The 15,990-nt window shown below is 41.6% G+C and overlaps 1 protein-coding gene across 3 annotated transcripts in view; it reads left to right on the top strand.

Annotated features, from left to right (window-relative positions):
* E2F3 (E2F transcription factor 3) overlaps positions 1 to 15,990 on the top strand; it is a 43,542-nt gene that overhangs the window by 20,581 nt on the left and 6,971 nt on the right. For all 3 annotated transcript variants that reach the window (XM_052805638.1, XM_052805549.1, XM_052805725.1), the window contains exons 2-4: positions 10,878 to 10,989; positions 13,289 to 13,508; positions 14,086 to 14,246. In XM_052805638.1, coding sequence (XP_052661598.1) covers positions 10,878 to 10,989; positions 13,289 to 13,508; positions 14,086 to 14,246 — 493 coding nt within the window. The remainder of the gene's footprint in view (positions 1 to 10,877; positions 10,990 to 13,288; positions 13,509 to 14,085; positions 14,247 to 15,990) is intronic.

The following is a 15,990-nucleotide window of genomic DNA, read 5'->3' as shown; positions in this document are numbered from 1 at the left end:
ATGCAATAGCTGCCTACCTTGACGTGGGGAGGGAGGAAATCATCAGTCCTTAGAGTTTAGCAACGCAGGCTAGGTGAAAATCAAGTTCAGTTTGTAGTCAAAAAATGTGAAGAAACCTGCTGATGGCAGTACTGGCTCCTGATCTAGGATGAAGGGGGCTGTCAGCCACGGCTGGGGTCTCTGGGTCCCTGCTGTCTGTGATTCTCTCCCTCGCTCTCTTCTTATATGCTTTTATCTATTTTTGTGACTTTCTCCTGATTTGGAGCCTGCTTTCTGACTGCTTCTAGGAGTAGTTGCTTTTGGATATGTAAACTGTGTTTCCTGCTTCTTGGGCACTTGTTATTTATTTTTGTTACTCTGAGGTTTGGTATGTGGAGGAGGTTATTGTGTTAACTTCTTCAAGGTTACTTAGGGATTTTTTTTTAGTGTGATACTAGTAATTGCATTTTCAAAACTGTACCTAATTAACTGTTTGCAAATAATCAATTGATATCTGGATGCCAAGTCAGCATTATAGATACTGTAGGTGAGAAATAACTTCTTAGGGTTAATCTGTTTGGACAACGTTGGGACTTCCTTAAAGTGAACTAAAACCCGCACAGTTTACATAACGTACAGAACTAGCCTGTATTACAGTAAATTCTCACCATCTGGCTCTAAGTGCAAATCATTGCATCTCATCTGGGCCTGGTTGTCTCCTGAAAGTTTTTTGTCAACTTTCACAATGTCCTTTGGAATCTGTGTAATATTTTTATCACCCGAAGTGGATTCAAAGTACATTTATTACTTTTGGGGAATCCACCTGGATGTTTTTATACTTGTATGGAACTAGGTTAAGGAAGTACTTAAAAATAAAAGGTTTTACTACTCAGATCTGATTTCTCATAACTAATTACATTAATTGAACAAGTAGTTAGATGTGAGAACCATCGTGCCTCAGGCAGTGAATTAAAAATACGGAGTCAAGATTGGTGTCAACTTTTTTTAAGAAAGGATTCTCCTCCTTTGGGGCCATGAATATCCAACACTAATGCTCACGTGCACCTGAGTGTTTAAAACTTACTGCCTTCTAGTTTGTAGCTCTCTGCTATAGTTTCTGAAGCGTTTGCACATGGATCCTCTTTGTCATTAATTTTTGGAAGAACGTACAAGCTAGTTGGTTCCCTGTGAATCACCTGTCGGTAAGTAAAGCGATGCAGTCACTTGGCACTGCGCTGGTGTAAGTCGGGATGGGTATTTTGCGTGGAGCGCAGGAAGGTTTGGGGTGCCAGGGTGGGAAATCTCAAACCACAGACCTGTGTAGACAGGAAACCTTGCACTCCAGAACCTTCATTGGTATAATTCCACAGATGCCGTCCTTTCGTATAGGTGTCCTGTATCCAAGGAAAACAAAGCTCAAGATGCTGTGGCTTAGGCTGGCAATTTAGTGAGCAAACTTTGTGATGCAAGCCCAATCTTGCATCATTATAGCGCACCTACACTGAGATAGTACTGGCATGGCTTTGCTAGTGCTCCTCCTTCTCCTCCCTTTTCCCTTCCTATGTATAAAATCTTATTAATTACGTCTTCCTAGAGAGTTTTATGACTATAATCTGCATGTTCTGTAAATAGGGAGTAACTCTCCTCCCAATTCCTATGTCGATATATATGCCCAGTATACTACTACTATAGTTTTTAACCTGTTTATCTGATGCTTCATGGCATTTACTGGAATTTCCTCCAAGGAAGTTCATCCTATCCTATTCTCCAGCTCTCTTAATGTCTTTCCTCCCCCCTCCGAGGGCTTGTTTGTTGAGTAGACAATTTGGCAGTCAACTGACAGTATTTGAAAGTTTTTCTTTTTTAAGTAGCTGTGCTAATTTCTACACATGGTGTGCAAGCCACTCGGTGGAACTAATCCAATCACAATCTTATTTTGAAGTTAATGACTTTTAAAAGAGTACTTGTAAAAATAGTCCTTAAATACAAAAGACAAAATAATCTCTAGGATATGTTTTGAGACTGACTGCTTTGCGATGGTTTTTCTTTGGGACCAACCTTAAAATGATACAGAAGATGTATTTCCCTTGGTCCAGTTCAGTTTTAGCCTCACTAGTCAGGACACTGGAACATTCCCGAAGGGCTGAAACACTGCAATCAGCTCTGCAGCCACATGAAGAAGTGGTGCCTTATCACACACCATGTGAATTTAAACTATCACTTTCTTATTTGGCTTACTTTGATCTCGATGGGTAACATTAAAAGTGGACCCATGTCAGTGTAATTGTTACATACAGACGCAATACAAAGAAATTACACCAAGAAGTCTCTTATGTGGACAGTCTGTCATCACGTCCTACCCTCCCCCCCGCCTCCTTGCCATCAGTTTGAAAGTTCAGCATCAGGCCTGTTTTATGACAATCTTGTTTTCTTCAAAGGATGTCTGTGGTGAGAAATTACTGACGTGAACAGCAACTGAAAATCCCCGGGCTTTGCTCTGGAGGCAGCAGCCTTGCTGAAGTGGTGTTTTTGGGAATGGGGGTACGCAAATGGCTGGTAGCTTTGGCATCAGTTTGTAGGACAAGGCTGGCATTAAAGGCTGCTGGTGGTCCACCGTGGCCCTGGCTGTGCTTCCCAGGGAATGGCAGGGAAACTGTCCTACTGTACCCAGCCACCCCAAAAACCTGCAGTCAGGATTGCCGTCCCCAGACACTGGTTGGTCTCTCTGTGCTTCTGCATGCAAGTCTTGGCTGTTTGTCGGGACGTTTTCTGGAATTTTTGTCTCCAGAGCTTCCACCTTAACCAGGCGGGTGCAGCTCAGCCTCCAGCAGCTGTTGGGATGAGGGAGTAGCTGTTGCACGGAGCCGTTTTCAGGACTGCTCGGAGACACGTGTGCTCCTCACCTTGGGCAGTTAAGCAGTTGAGATGAAAACTGGGTGCAGTTTCCTGAAAATAACTTTTCATATTTCAACATGAGGTGGTAACTGGAGCCTTCAAGCTTAGTACAGTTCAAAGCCATTGCTTCCAGTAAGAAGTAATTGTTTCATATTTGGTGGAAAAAATTGCAATAGAAAGATCTCAGATGATTCATTTCCTATGCAGCATAGGTGTAATTCTGTTGGTTTGAGGCCTGAAACGTGGCTTATGCTTTAGTTTATTTCTTGCACAACCGTTGTAATGTCCTTCCCCTTCTAGTGCAAAGAAAATACGAAGTACTGCACCAGTGTGGGAGAACAAGATAAGCTGCACGTTTTAGCTGTGGCTACTATACTGCGAGCAAGCCTGACGGGGTGTAGGCTGATCCCATGGCATCAGAGTAGGCTGATGAGCAGAAAATGGAATAACATCAAACAGGTTGTCCGCTTACCTCAGTGTTCAAGTTACATTAGTGGTGGTGACTGAGATACTTTGACCTTCTGGCACGTCAGCTCCCCATGAGATATCAGGATGAAAATCAACGGGAATTAGTACCTTGAGATTATAATCCTCCTCCAGTAAAAATGACCTGCCGTAGGTGTAGGAAGAAACCACCATTTTTCATTGCTAGATTTTGCTGCTTTCTTGGTTTGGTTCAGGTCGTTGTGTTTTATCTGAAAGCAGTTGAAAATGTTCTTCTGTTCAGACAGGACCGAGATGAGAGAATTGTGAACTGCCACCTTGGGGTGAGGTGCAGGGCATCCATGCACAGCGCTGCTAATGTGGGAGCGAGCTATCCATGCTCTGACTGTTGAGCATACCTGAAAGCTAATGTATTCCTTTCAGTGGGTGTTAAAAATGGCATTGTGTGATGTTCTGCGGTAATGACTGGGAGGCACTCATGACACTTGCATTGCTCCTTTCTGCATATTCAACCTGAGAAGGGAAAGCAATCGCTAGGTTCCTCTGGCTTGGGTCCTACTTTCAAATGAGCATCTGCCACTGAAACTTGGCTACCCACATTTTAACTTTTTTGAGCTAAATATAAGTCTTACCGTTTGATGTTTAAGCGCTTACACTTCGTGGCTTCCTTGATACTCCTGATACTTCTGAGGGAATCGTGAAAATGGAAAATGGATGGAAATAGGATGGTTTAATTAGGCCTTGAAAGGAACTTCACCAGAGTAACACTATGAGCCTTCAGCTCTCAGGGTCAAATGCCTAATGAGGAGGGGCTGCGGATGATCAGAATGTAGTTTGATTTGATAATTGTGAGGTGCCTCTTATTGAATTATAAACCCAATTAAGACATACAAAGGGGATTTTCTTTTAATATTCATCTACATTAAAAACAAACAATTTGACTGTAGCTGAATGAATAATTTCAATATAGGAACTAGAGAAGAATTTCCTTCAGTCAAAACTATAATAAGCTGATACCTGATAAGCTGAAAAATAAGATGATAGTTTAGGAAACACAAATTGGTATAGTGGAAAGGATTTTTTTGTCCTCTTTTTAATACACTTGCCATTTTCTGAGAAGAAAATTTGGGGCTTTTGTGTTGGAGTAGGTTGATCAGGATGATTTCTGTAAGCTGTGCTTTCATTTCCTTTAAAATGCTTCTTTAAATGTTACTTTAAATACCAGCTGCTTGTCACTCAACTAATAATCCTGACTAATTAGTGATGTTTCAGACTCCTGTTCTTCCTTGTGTTGGTATTACAGTGTATTCAGTTTTCAAGGCACTATTTTTGTGTATCTTTTCATATGCTTTTACCGGAGTCTAATGAATGGGTTATGTATAAAACTTAATTTTGAGGTCATGTTTTCATGAAAGTGCCATTCCTGGTCTTGTTCCTCTGTGTAGGGTAGTATGGCAATGCATACTTGTGACAGAGAAGGAATATTTTTGGGAAGAGTTGAGAGGACTTTTAGAGCTCCCCTTTTAAGGACATACTCAGTTTATTGTCTTTTACATGCAAGCAGTTTAATTCCCAGCTATTTCTTTATCTCCCTATTCTGTTCTTAAACCCCATTTTAATGGTTTTACACTGTCAGAATTAACTACTGAAACCAAGGATAGTATGGTACAAATTATTGGTATCTGTGTGTAGACCACTGGGGTAAATATTTCTTCATGGAAAATGGAAATCCCTCTTGCTTCCAGGAGTTTGAACTGCAAATTTATCTCCTCATTGCTCAACAGAAATAGGTATGAAACACGAGTTGTCACTAGGTGTCCGAAGGCAGGATGTCTGATAGTCCTCTTGCATCTTTTTGATGACCTCAGGTGTTTCTTCGCTTGTGAGCTGACCTGCAGAGCTCAGCCCCTTCCTTCCTTGCTGAGAGCTCCTCTGCTTTCGTCTTTGCGCCTCTCCCCATTTTTGGGTCTCTCTTGGTGTTAGCCGTAGTGTTTGCCATGCCCTCAGCTGGGTGCAGCCCTCTGGCAGGTACTCAGGGCTCTCCACATACCAGAGTTTGCTCATTTGAGCATGTTCAAAATGCACAGCCTGTATCACCTTGTTCAGTGGAGACATTTCCTTAGCGTATGAATATTTCAGTGCATTCACCCCAAGGTGTCTTTTTTTTTTTTTTTTTTTCTTCGCTTCTTTTCTTGTATTCCCTCCTCATCAAGCTCCAGCTTAATTTACCCTTTCAAGTAAGATGTTTGCTTTCTTCTCCGCAGCTCCTGACCTCTGGAACAGCTTTCTAGAGTTCACGCCTCAGAACCTTGGCTTTTAAATTGTATTTTTAAGTGACTGCTTAATTCTGAAAATGTGGAAGAAAGCCTGTGGAAAGTGCGTGGGGATGGGCAAAGCATCTGTGCTACGGCTTCCTCACTGTGGTCAAAATTTATCTGTGCTCTCTGGCTAGGCTTGCATCCCCTCCCCAGTAATATCAGCATTGTGGTGACATACAGAAGAGCTGCCATTTTATCTGCCCCTAGCAATTGTAATATCTTCTAGAGACTACGCCAGGCTTAGTCATCTGCTCTTGCTTAACTTGCCCAACTTAGTCCTTGCTCTGAGACACCGACAGAGACACAGCTGAGCACTAAGACACATTTCTCTGGCTTGCTGCTTAGTTCACCATCAGCTATCACTTAATACACACAATTTATTCCTTGCTATGCTTGGTCATTTCCAATCTTCCTATTTTTCCTGCCCAGTCAACCCTAGACTGGAGTTTCTTTCCAGCTCCTCATCCAGGTTTTTTTGGAATAAGTTATTTTATCTTCTGTCCCCATCTCAGCAGGCTTTGTCCCAGGTAACTTTTGCTCCCATTCCAAGTTCAACTTCTGTCCCTTTGCATTTAAATCAGACTGCTACTGCTCTGATATACCCTGAATGCCAGCTAGGGGAGCAGGGGACTTAGATGTGTCTTGTCCTGGACGGGACCTTCCAGGAGATGGCATGTGCATAGCCTGGGCAGGTCCAAGAGCTGAGACGCTTGCAGTTTGAAATGGAATTTGGCTCTTAAGGTTTATAATGAAAATGTACTGACTGTGCTTTTCCAAGTGTATTTAAATTTGGGATTTTGAGGGGATAGAATGTGCCCAACTCAAATCATCCTTCTGTCAAATTTTACGTGCCTGCTAAAGCCTAATGGGTGCAGGAATGTTTCAGACAAAGGGTTTTCAGAAGGCAGCACAGGTAATGTAATTTGTCTTAGGTCTGTTTCTTGCAAAGAGTGCAACTGTCTTGTGTCCAGTAATAAAGCTGAGAGAGACATCTAGCAGGAAAAATTTCAATGCGCATAGTTTGGCAAAGTTACTCTCCATGGTTTTATCATTGGAAAGAATTAGAGGCCGTTTTTACTGCTTCTTCCCTCAAACTTAGAACTATAAGCTTCGTAGAAAACGAGGCCTTGGTTTGATAATGGTGCAGTCTTCAAAAACCGATGCTGGCTGTCCCCCACCACGGCACTTCCCTCTCTGCTATCTTGACAAAACCCTGTGCTGGCTGTTACCTAACGCTTAGCACTTTGCTATCTGTTGTGCTCTTACAAGGTAACACTGATTTTTCTTTTTTTTTTTTTAATTGGTGACAGTTTCTTTCCCCAAGAACTGAAGCTGATGGCCGTGTGACACCAAAGCGAAGCCACTCGAATGCCAAGCTGATGCCCCAAGGGGCATGGGGGGTGTCCCACTGCTCCCGCTCGCAGCTCTCACTGCAGACAAGTCACCCACAAGGGATAAGCCGGCAGAAAACTCACTTCTCTTTTGGAGGAGGACTAGGTTTCTGCTGGTTGTGATCCCTTGAGCCAGCTCCCTGCGGGGTCTGACGAGGACCCATCGGTCAGGCGCTGCCCGCACCAGGGGAGCAGGGAGAGCGCAGGGGTGGAGAGGGGACGCAGGAGAAGAGGTGCTGGCAGCAGCGACCTGTTATTCCCAGGTAGCCGTGAAGTCAAAACAGCCCATTAAGGGGAATGGGCTATAAGTTCCCGTTTGCACCTTTTCCACCCCTGTTTTTCAATTCATCAAACCCACACTTGCTCTTTTTCTAGTGTTCTGTAAGCATACCTGCCTCCAACCTCTTCTTAAAAGTTAATCCCTGAGACTGAGTATTGTAAAGTGAATTGCATCAGGTCCTGCCTACTTGAAAACACTTAGCTTATCCTAGGAGTTTTAGAACTATTTTCCTACAGAGACAAGTGTTCTTATGAAGACATTCTTGTGGTTTTGCCTCTGATGTTAATTGTGGTAGCTATCTGGGTTTCTTTTTTGCAAGAAGGGATTGAAGCTGAAAGAGCATAACTACATAGGACTCGAGGTGCCACCTGTTTTTAGTGGTCTGCACTGAACAGTGGATCTATATCAGGAATTGCTCATAGTATTGGAAGGGAAAATTGAGTCAAAACAATTGGTGCCTCTTTTTTTATGTCTCCACCAAGGGGTTAGGTAGGTGTCTGGTTCAGCTCAATAGGATGCTTTCCTGTTGCTTTTATGTCTCTTGCTGGATGTATCAATTTGTGGCTTTACCTGTCTCATTGCCCCGTGTGTTTTGTGATCCTTTCACAATCCCCCAGAGGAATCTGACTTCCATTTATTGCACTCAAGTTTAATGTCGCTGAGAAGTTCTTAGTCCCTCTGCTTCTTATCTTTCCCTATCATTGGGATGCTTTGTGCTCGTGTCCTTTGCCTTGCTACTTCTTAGCAGGTCCCACATACTGTGTCAGAAGATTTTGCACGCTATGATTGATCAAACAATGCAAATAAAGAAAGATAATATAAATTTGTACAAATAGTGCAAATAATGAATATAGTGCTGTAGCAGAAATAAGTTATGCAAATCAAGAGGTTTTTTTAAAAGGGTCACGGATTCTGCTGATTGCTGAACACAGATCTTGAGATTTTTGAAAGGAAGTCTGATATCAGAAAGCACTATGAATAATTTTGGAGATGGGAGAGAGAAACTGTGAGTCACTCAGGATCTCTAGTGCAAAGAAAAAGGCACTAGAAAGTCTTTGGTCTGTAAGTCAGGGAAGAAGAAATTGAAGGAATATACCACTTCAGTCCTGCATGTTATCAGTTACGAAGTTTGTAAAACAGGAAGGGGAAGAGAGCACTTGCTGAGTGATGTGTAACATCTGGCCAGAAATTAAACATTCCCCAGGGTTTGCTAAAATTGCCTCTCAGCAACTTCACCAAGCTTTTTCAAACTCTTCTAAAATATTTTGCTTTATATCTCAGGTTTTCTGTAGGCTTTGTGCCCTACAAAATAACTTACCTTGTAGTGCTATCTCTGTCCTTGGTATTTTTCCAGAAGCCCGTCAATAGTCCTGCGCTGTCCCTAGGTACAGTATCCTGGTGACACCAACAAGACTGGGTCATTTGTAACGCCCCCCCAGCACACACGGACAGGCTTGTGCTGCTGCACACAGCCAAAGGACGCTGTTTATGTTCTCTCACTACCAAACCTGATTATTTGAAGTTCACAGGAGAAAGTTGTAAGTGTTTAACCACAAAAGCAGGGGCAAAATACCGTTGTTTGTGTCTTGCAAACAAGTTGAGACATAAAGTTTTGATGTGTAGTCCAAACCTAAGTTTCTCTTCTGATGGAGCGAACCGCTGCAAATCTCTGGATTTTAAGGCTTTAGCATTTCCCCTCCTTCTCACACCTGGTTTTGAGATTCTCTTTTATCTTTAATTGTATCCCTTTGGCCTAGTCTTCCCACGCCCTGAATTGTTCCCTTTTCACCCCTCCTTCCTTTTCTCTTATAGTTCTCAGGGTGGAAAAACACTTACTTAAAAAAAAGTGTGAGATGTATTTCTCCCTGTGGAATAGCTGTAATCTTAATTTAATCCAATTACGTTGGCTAAACATATTAGCTGGATGCTTTTGTTAACAGTTGACCTTTTTAAAATCTATGTCCTTGGATTACAGAGCTGATGTCTCAGGGAGAGGAGCAGAGGTGTTTCACAACACTAGAAGCTGCCACCAATGGGCTGCTGGGAGCCGGGTGCCTGTGTTGGTTACAAGGATGCAGTTAATTCAGTTTTTCTCTGTCACCAATGAATTAACGCCTTGCCCCTTCACACAAAGTATAGAGAAGAGTGACTTGAGCACTTTGCACACGCTGTTACACCGTGGGCTTATATGAGTTTCATGTGCTTTAACTTGCCTTTTAATAAGTTTGAGGTTTGCAAACGGAATCCAGTACAAAGATGTTAGTTAGCTATCCATAAATAAATGCATATAAATTAATTTATTTAGAGGCTTCTGTTGGTCACAGGCCCAAAGTAAATGCATAAGCTAAATCCACAATGCAGAAATATCTGTCTACAACTCCATAGCAGAATGTATTATTTTATCTTGGTTCACTGAGGAGCAGAATATGATCCAACCCTTTGGGGCAAGTCTAAAGAGCAAGCAACTATAGTACTCTGAATTACTCTACCTAATTGAATAAACAACGTTCTTCGGAAACAGTTATTTGGCTTAACTTCATTAGATGTAAAACTTTTTTCTTCTTTTTCCTGTGTCTTCCCAGGTAATGTTCTTTCTATTGTTAGGATAACAAGTATCCCCAGATTTAATTTCAGTAACCCGAGTAGCATGGCAGGGTATAGAATTGTTCCCAAAGATAGTAGATTGTGTTTCTGTCTAGGAACAAAATTCATATTGCTGGTGGTTTTCCTTTCAGTTTGTCTGTGTGTTGCATAGTTTAACAGTTTCATTCATTGTGTTTATTATTCAAGATGTACACAGCTTTCCTTTGAGCTGAATGCAACATTTAGCTCTTTCAGGGATCATCTATCTAATACTACTTATGCTCCACCTTGCTTTCATGTAGGCAGCTTTAATGCAAACGTGCTAGTTAATATGAAATAAATGTAGTGGTTGTGCTTTCAGTGAGGACAATTGTTGAGAAGCAGAGGAGAACAGTTGTTCAATGCTGCTTTTGATGCTGTGTCTTGTATTTCATTGATGGAAAGTTTATAGTAGTTGGAAGCTACTGGTCCTCTCAAAGCCGTCCTTTCAAATGGTGAAGGAAAAACATAACTTGCACTAGTACTACCTGTGCAGAAACTTATATGGATATAAGGAGTTTTTCAAAAGAAATGTAGCTTTGTAGGTGCATACGTACGTGTGCTTGAGAGATTCTCTTTGTTGTTCTAAACTGACATGTTCTCAACTCAAGTGAGGGTAGAAATCTTTCATGTGTATTTAAGAAGGTCCAGACTAGACTGAAGTGGATCATACAACTGTCACTCAGCTTTTCAAATTAAAAAAATTGCTGAATTTTCAAATAAAAACCCCATCGACCTAGCCTTTGAGAGTGACATATTTAAGTCCACCTTAGGATTCCAGTAAATATTCAGATTCCCTTGTGAATATGGGGTATGAACCTGTACTGATACCTTGCTGTGAAAAGTTCACTGCTGTCTGCCTTTCCTATAGCCCCAATATTGTGTCTGATAAAGCGAAATACACTTCTTAATAATCCATCAATTAAGAAAAAATCATTTTTTTAACAGGCGAAACGAAGGCTGGAGCTAGGAGAAAGCGGCCACCAGTATCTTGCTGAAGGACTAAAGACTCCAAAGGGGAAAGGAAGAGCTGCGACAAGAAGTCCAGATAGTCCAAAAAGTAAGGGAACTTGTAACACGCCGTATGGCACAGCGTTTTTTATTTTACTAGCTTGGGATCGGAGCGAACCAGTACAACAGGCTGCGTTACCTAGCTAAAAGAATGTGTTTATTACTATCCTCACCTGGATGTTCATGCAACACGCTCAATCCCGCAGCCAGGCAGTGGACAAGTTTGCAGCGTGCATCGGTCGGTGCAGAGCTGCTGAGCGGCTGCAGAGGCTCTTGGCTGCTAGGTCTGTCCCTCTGCCTGCAGCCTCTCCGTCCAGGACCTCCTCTTCAGCCAAGGACATGCAGTTAGGGATGCTTAGGAGAGCTAGATGCTGAGGAATGAAGGTACTATGACGGGATCAAACGCACAGTTATTAGGCAAGGCTAATCAGGCCAGACTCCTCCTTCCCCGCTAAAGTTACAGCAGCTGATTGGCAGGGCTTCTTCCCCCAGGCAGGGATTTGCAAAGAGTGGTAGCTGTGCCTCAGCAGCATTGCACGCTAAATGCTTTTTGTGGGCTCTGAGCTGTCTTCTCTCACTGCAATGTGGCTAGATTATTACTGCCGCTGCTTAGTTGCTGCAAATATTAATTTTTGCACATCTATATTGTCTCGGACAGTAGGTTTCTTGCAACAGGAGCTGTGGGGTATAGCCTTGCCATCTTGTTTGGGGGATTTCAGCAGGAGAATTAAGCTTGCATAGGGAGGCGAACAGGGAAAGGGGAGGACTGGGGCAGCAGTGGTAGTGATGGGAAAGCAAGAGATGTGAAGGGGTACTTTCTTGTCCCTCCTCACTGGTCTAAGTGCTTGTTTCTGTTGAGGCAGATAGGAAAAGTGACATTAATTAAAGATACAAACTTAAAGTGGACAAGTTAAACAACCACAGTTGTTTTAATTAAACTAAACTTCATTAAGCTAAATGAAATCCATTTTAAATTGAAGTGTGTTTTCACAGAAGTTCAGTGTCGTTCAAAGCATAGGATGCTGCTGCAGTGTTGGTAAGGCTGGACAGAGGACTTCTTGGTGCATGACCAGGAGCACATGCCATTTTAGGTGGGGGTCAAGGCCTCTTGTCCTTATGACTCCGACTCTCTCATTCTTTTCCAAACCCCAAAAGAAAAACAAACAAACAAACAGAACCCACCCTGCTCTAAATTCACAAGGTCACCTAAGTGATACGAATATTCCTCCATTTCCCAGTGCAGACAAGCCCTCAATCTACCAGACAATGAGGTACAGCTAGCTGGTTCTCTTTGCAAACAGGCAATGACTTGGTTTTCATTGAAAAGCCATCATATTCTTCAAAATATTTCAGGGTAGTCTAAAGGTTTGCTTTCAGGTAGGATTTCAATTTTGACTAACTTCTGCAATTAAATGTGGGACCTGAACCTTGAAAACATGAAAATGACCACCAGATCAGCCTAAGATCCATCCTGCATAATACTTCAAGCGAATGAAAGGTTTGAGATGTACCAGCCCAGCAGACTTCTAATAATGGCTGGCTCATTTCCCTTGACACAAAGGCCTCAAACATTTAGAATTAGAAATTATTCTGATCTAAGTATTTAAACTCTTAAAAGCGCATCTATTAAGTGTATGATGTTGCAGTTGTGCATGAAAACAGCGAGTTGTCTAGTAAGATCCAAGCTGTTTGCTGATTTCTAATTTAGAAGTGGATACTCTTGCCCAGTTTGAGCATTGTTTGGTTATGGAGAAATGATGATTATAAATTGTATCTTACGTCAGTCTCCTTCAATTCACTTGAGTTTTCTGTAAGCCGTGGAGTCTGGTGCTGATGGAATCCGTCATTGTGTTCATCCACTGAAGTACACCTAAGTCCTGCTTAATTGCATGTGAAACACTTATCTTACAAGAGGGAAAAATCAAACCCTGATGAAAGCTGGCTATCAGCCTGATGGAGGAGAGTCATAGGGGAATTTTTGGTATTGCTGCCAGGATAAATAGATACTAAAAATACTATTAAGAATTCACATAGTGAAAGCCTAAGTAGAATATTGCTATAGGTATCCATCAGACTAATGGAAATATTTGCATTTAAAAAAATGTATATATTTGCTCATGTACCTGTGACTTTTGGAAAAGTACATCTTGAAATACAAATAAATACCTAGTGGTAAGTTGTGTCTTAATGCAGAGGTTTGAGAGATTTCTTTAGTAAAAATGAAAGAAATATCTGTAATACATATCCTTTCATTTCTGGATGCTGCTTTTGGAACCAAAGAGAGAAAAACTGATTTATCTGTTTGGGTTGGTTTTTTTTTTTTTTTTTTTTTTCCTTTTCTTTCCAAGCTCCAAAATCTCCTTCAGAAAAGACTCGGTATGATACATCACTTGGCCTTCTTACAAAGAAGTTCATTCAGTTGCTGAGCCAATCTCCTGATGGGGTCTTAGATTTGAACAGAGCGGCAGAGGTCCTCAAGGTGCAAAAAAGGAGGATTTACGATATCACCAATGTGCTGGAAGGCATCCATCTCATTAAGAAAAAATCCAAAAACAACATTCAGTGGATGTGAGTATTCATTATCCTTTTCCATTCCTGCTGGCTGATTTCACTGTCACAGAGCAGCAGTGTTTTTCTTTTCCCACCTTCCATTCTAACACTTTGCTCCAAGCAATCATCCAAAATGCCTTCCATCAGGATAAAGCTTTCTTTTTCTGTTAAGACAGGTTTTCAGTGTATAAATAGCATTTGTTAGGGAAATTAGAAACCAACATTTTGTCTGAATACTGGATTAACTCATTTGCTTCTCCAAGTGGAGTAAGTTTTTAGGTACATGTCCCTACCTACTGCTTTCCTCGGTCTTTTTCAGGGTGTGGTTAGAGGAGAGGGGAGCTAGAAGCAAGATTTTGGAAGTGCTTAGAAATAATCAACTTTTCCATCTCAGTGGCAGTCCAGAATGTGTTGTCATGATAAAAAGATGCTTTTTCTGGAAAGCATAGTTTATGTTGACTCGTTATGGGCAGGTTTAGGGAGAATGGGCTAAGAACTTGATCTGCAGTGTAAAACCCTGCCTCTTCCCTTTCCCATAGCATAGGGTCAAGTTGTACAAATGCTGAAAAGGTGTCTTCCTTCTTCGTATCTGTAGGGGCTGCAGTCTGTCAGAGGATGGTGGCATGCTGGCACAGCGTCAAGGCCTCACGAAGGAGGTGACCGAACTGACTCAGGAAGAGAAGAAACTGGATGAGCTAATCCAAAGCTGCACCCTGGACCTCAAGCTGCTAACGGAGGACACAGAGAATCAGAGATATCCTTTTTCCCAAAATCTCAAAGGTGGTTAGTCTCCTTGCTGTGCCCTGTAATACTAGGAGAATTCCTCTACATAATGGGATATAAAGCATCAGAAATTTCAAGAAGTTGGCTAATGGGTTTTAATGTAGTTCTATATAAAAGTTACTTAAGCCACTTGCACCTGTAATGCTTCTGGAATGTCAAAAGAAAAAAGAAAAGGTGGTATATGAAGGAGCCTGTTAACATCTGTGTTCACATAGAGTAGAACCAACAATCTAGCTGATTAATGAATGACAACATCCAACAACCCAGTCCTTTTTTGACTATTTTGGGCCTAGAGCAAACCCTGGTTTTATGTGTGCAGAAATGATAAAGGCATGCAGACAAAGTCTTTGCTAAGGTAACAGAGTTTTGCGTGTGTGTGAACTCATTACTTTTTTTTTTTTTTTTTAATTTAAACTGCTGTGTATATACATTACAGGCACAGAGAGGAAAATAAAGTTAGGAGTCAGTTTAGTCTGAAACTTGCAACAAATTTTCAGATTCCTCTGGTTAGAGAATCTATAATAGAATATCATAGATAAAGGTTTTATGAGCTCTCAAAATGACTATTTTGGACTGAATTATTTAATGTAATAGCAATGCTCAATTGCATACGGTTCATATGACTTCAGGTATTTTGGCTGTTAATATCCCTTGTAATTAACCAATTCTCATTTTCACTAGATTTCCTACCGATTAGCAACAGAAGGAAGCATTTTATTAAATGCTGATGTGAAAACTTTTAGTACTTTTTATAATGAGTAGTTCTTAAAGAGCATCCAATAAGGTAGACTACTTTGTTCTGAAGGATAGGAAATAACTACGGGAGTGTCAGTAGGAAGTATGTGAACTATGTAAATACTGTCTTTTGACTAGCTTTCATACACATTTCGAGACGTAAGCAAAGGTCACCAAGTGGCATAGGGAGTAGGGTCAGCACTGCCTTCAGCTAAGAGCTTGATCCCTGAAGAGATTTAAGCAAGACAAAACTGAGCATTACGATTCTTTGTTTTTCTAGTGCTGATTCCTGTGGTAGTGATCCCTGCCCTGCCACTGCTGGCTGCCGTGGGGATGGGTGAGCAGGGATCAGCGTTAGCAGTGTGTTGGCCTCATGCTTTTGGATTTAGGAGAGCGTATTCCCCAAATCCTTCTGTGACTCTAAGTTTAGTGATAATACTAGTGATTGTTGAGGAAGGATTGCATGTGAAACCTGGGGATGAATCTGAGTGCATCCCAGTACTGTCTTTCGCTCACCTCACTGAAGTCTGACATGAGATGACCTGCTGAATACTTATGGAGCTGAGAAGCCTCTTCCTTTGCTTAATCACTGAAGATGAAGTTTCTGCTTTTGAAGGTTTTTTTTTTCTTTTCCCTCACAATTAGGTAGTATGCTTCCTTGTCTCCCTTATAAATAGAATCAGAAAGTAACCGATTGCTACCTTGAATGTTTTGGGGTATGCCCAGCATTAGCATGGGGAGCCTTTAGCTACAGCAATGAAGATTGTTGTTTTATTTGAAAACCGTGCAATCCTTTCCTTTGTTCATATAGTGACAGCCACTGTTGCTGTAATTTGTACTCTGCCTTTGCAAACCTTACTAAATGAGTGGTAAAAGCCTTGTTAAAGCCGCTTGGGTGAAAGCTGACCTGTTGCTTTGCCTATTGACCTGTTAGGTCCAAGTTAGGTGTGACATGTATTAGTGTTTTGAGCTTGGGCAGTCT

This window comes from Harpia harpyja, chromosome 1 (genome assembly GCF_026419915.1).
Source record: "Harpia harpyja isolate bHarHar1 chromosome 1, bHarHar1 primary haplotype, whole genome shotgun sequence".
NCBI classification, from domain to species: domain Eukaryota; kingdom Metazoa; phylum Chordata; class Aves; order Accipitriformes; family Accipitridae; genus Harpia; species Harpia harpyja.
The sequence above is the reverse complement of the archived record's forward strand: the minus strand, read 5'-3'. Positions and strand labels throughout refer to the sequence as shown.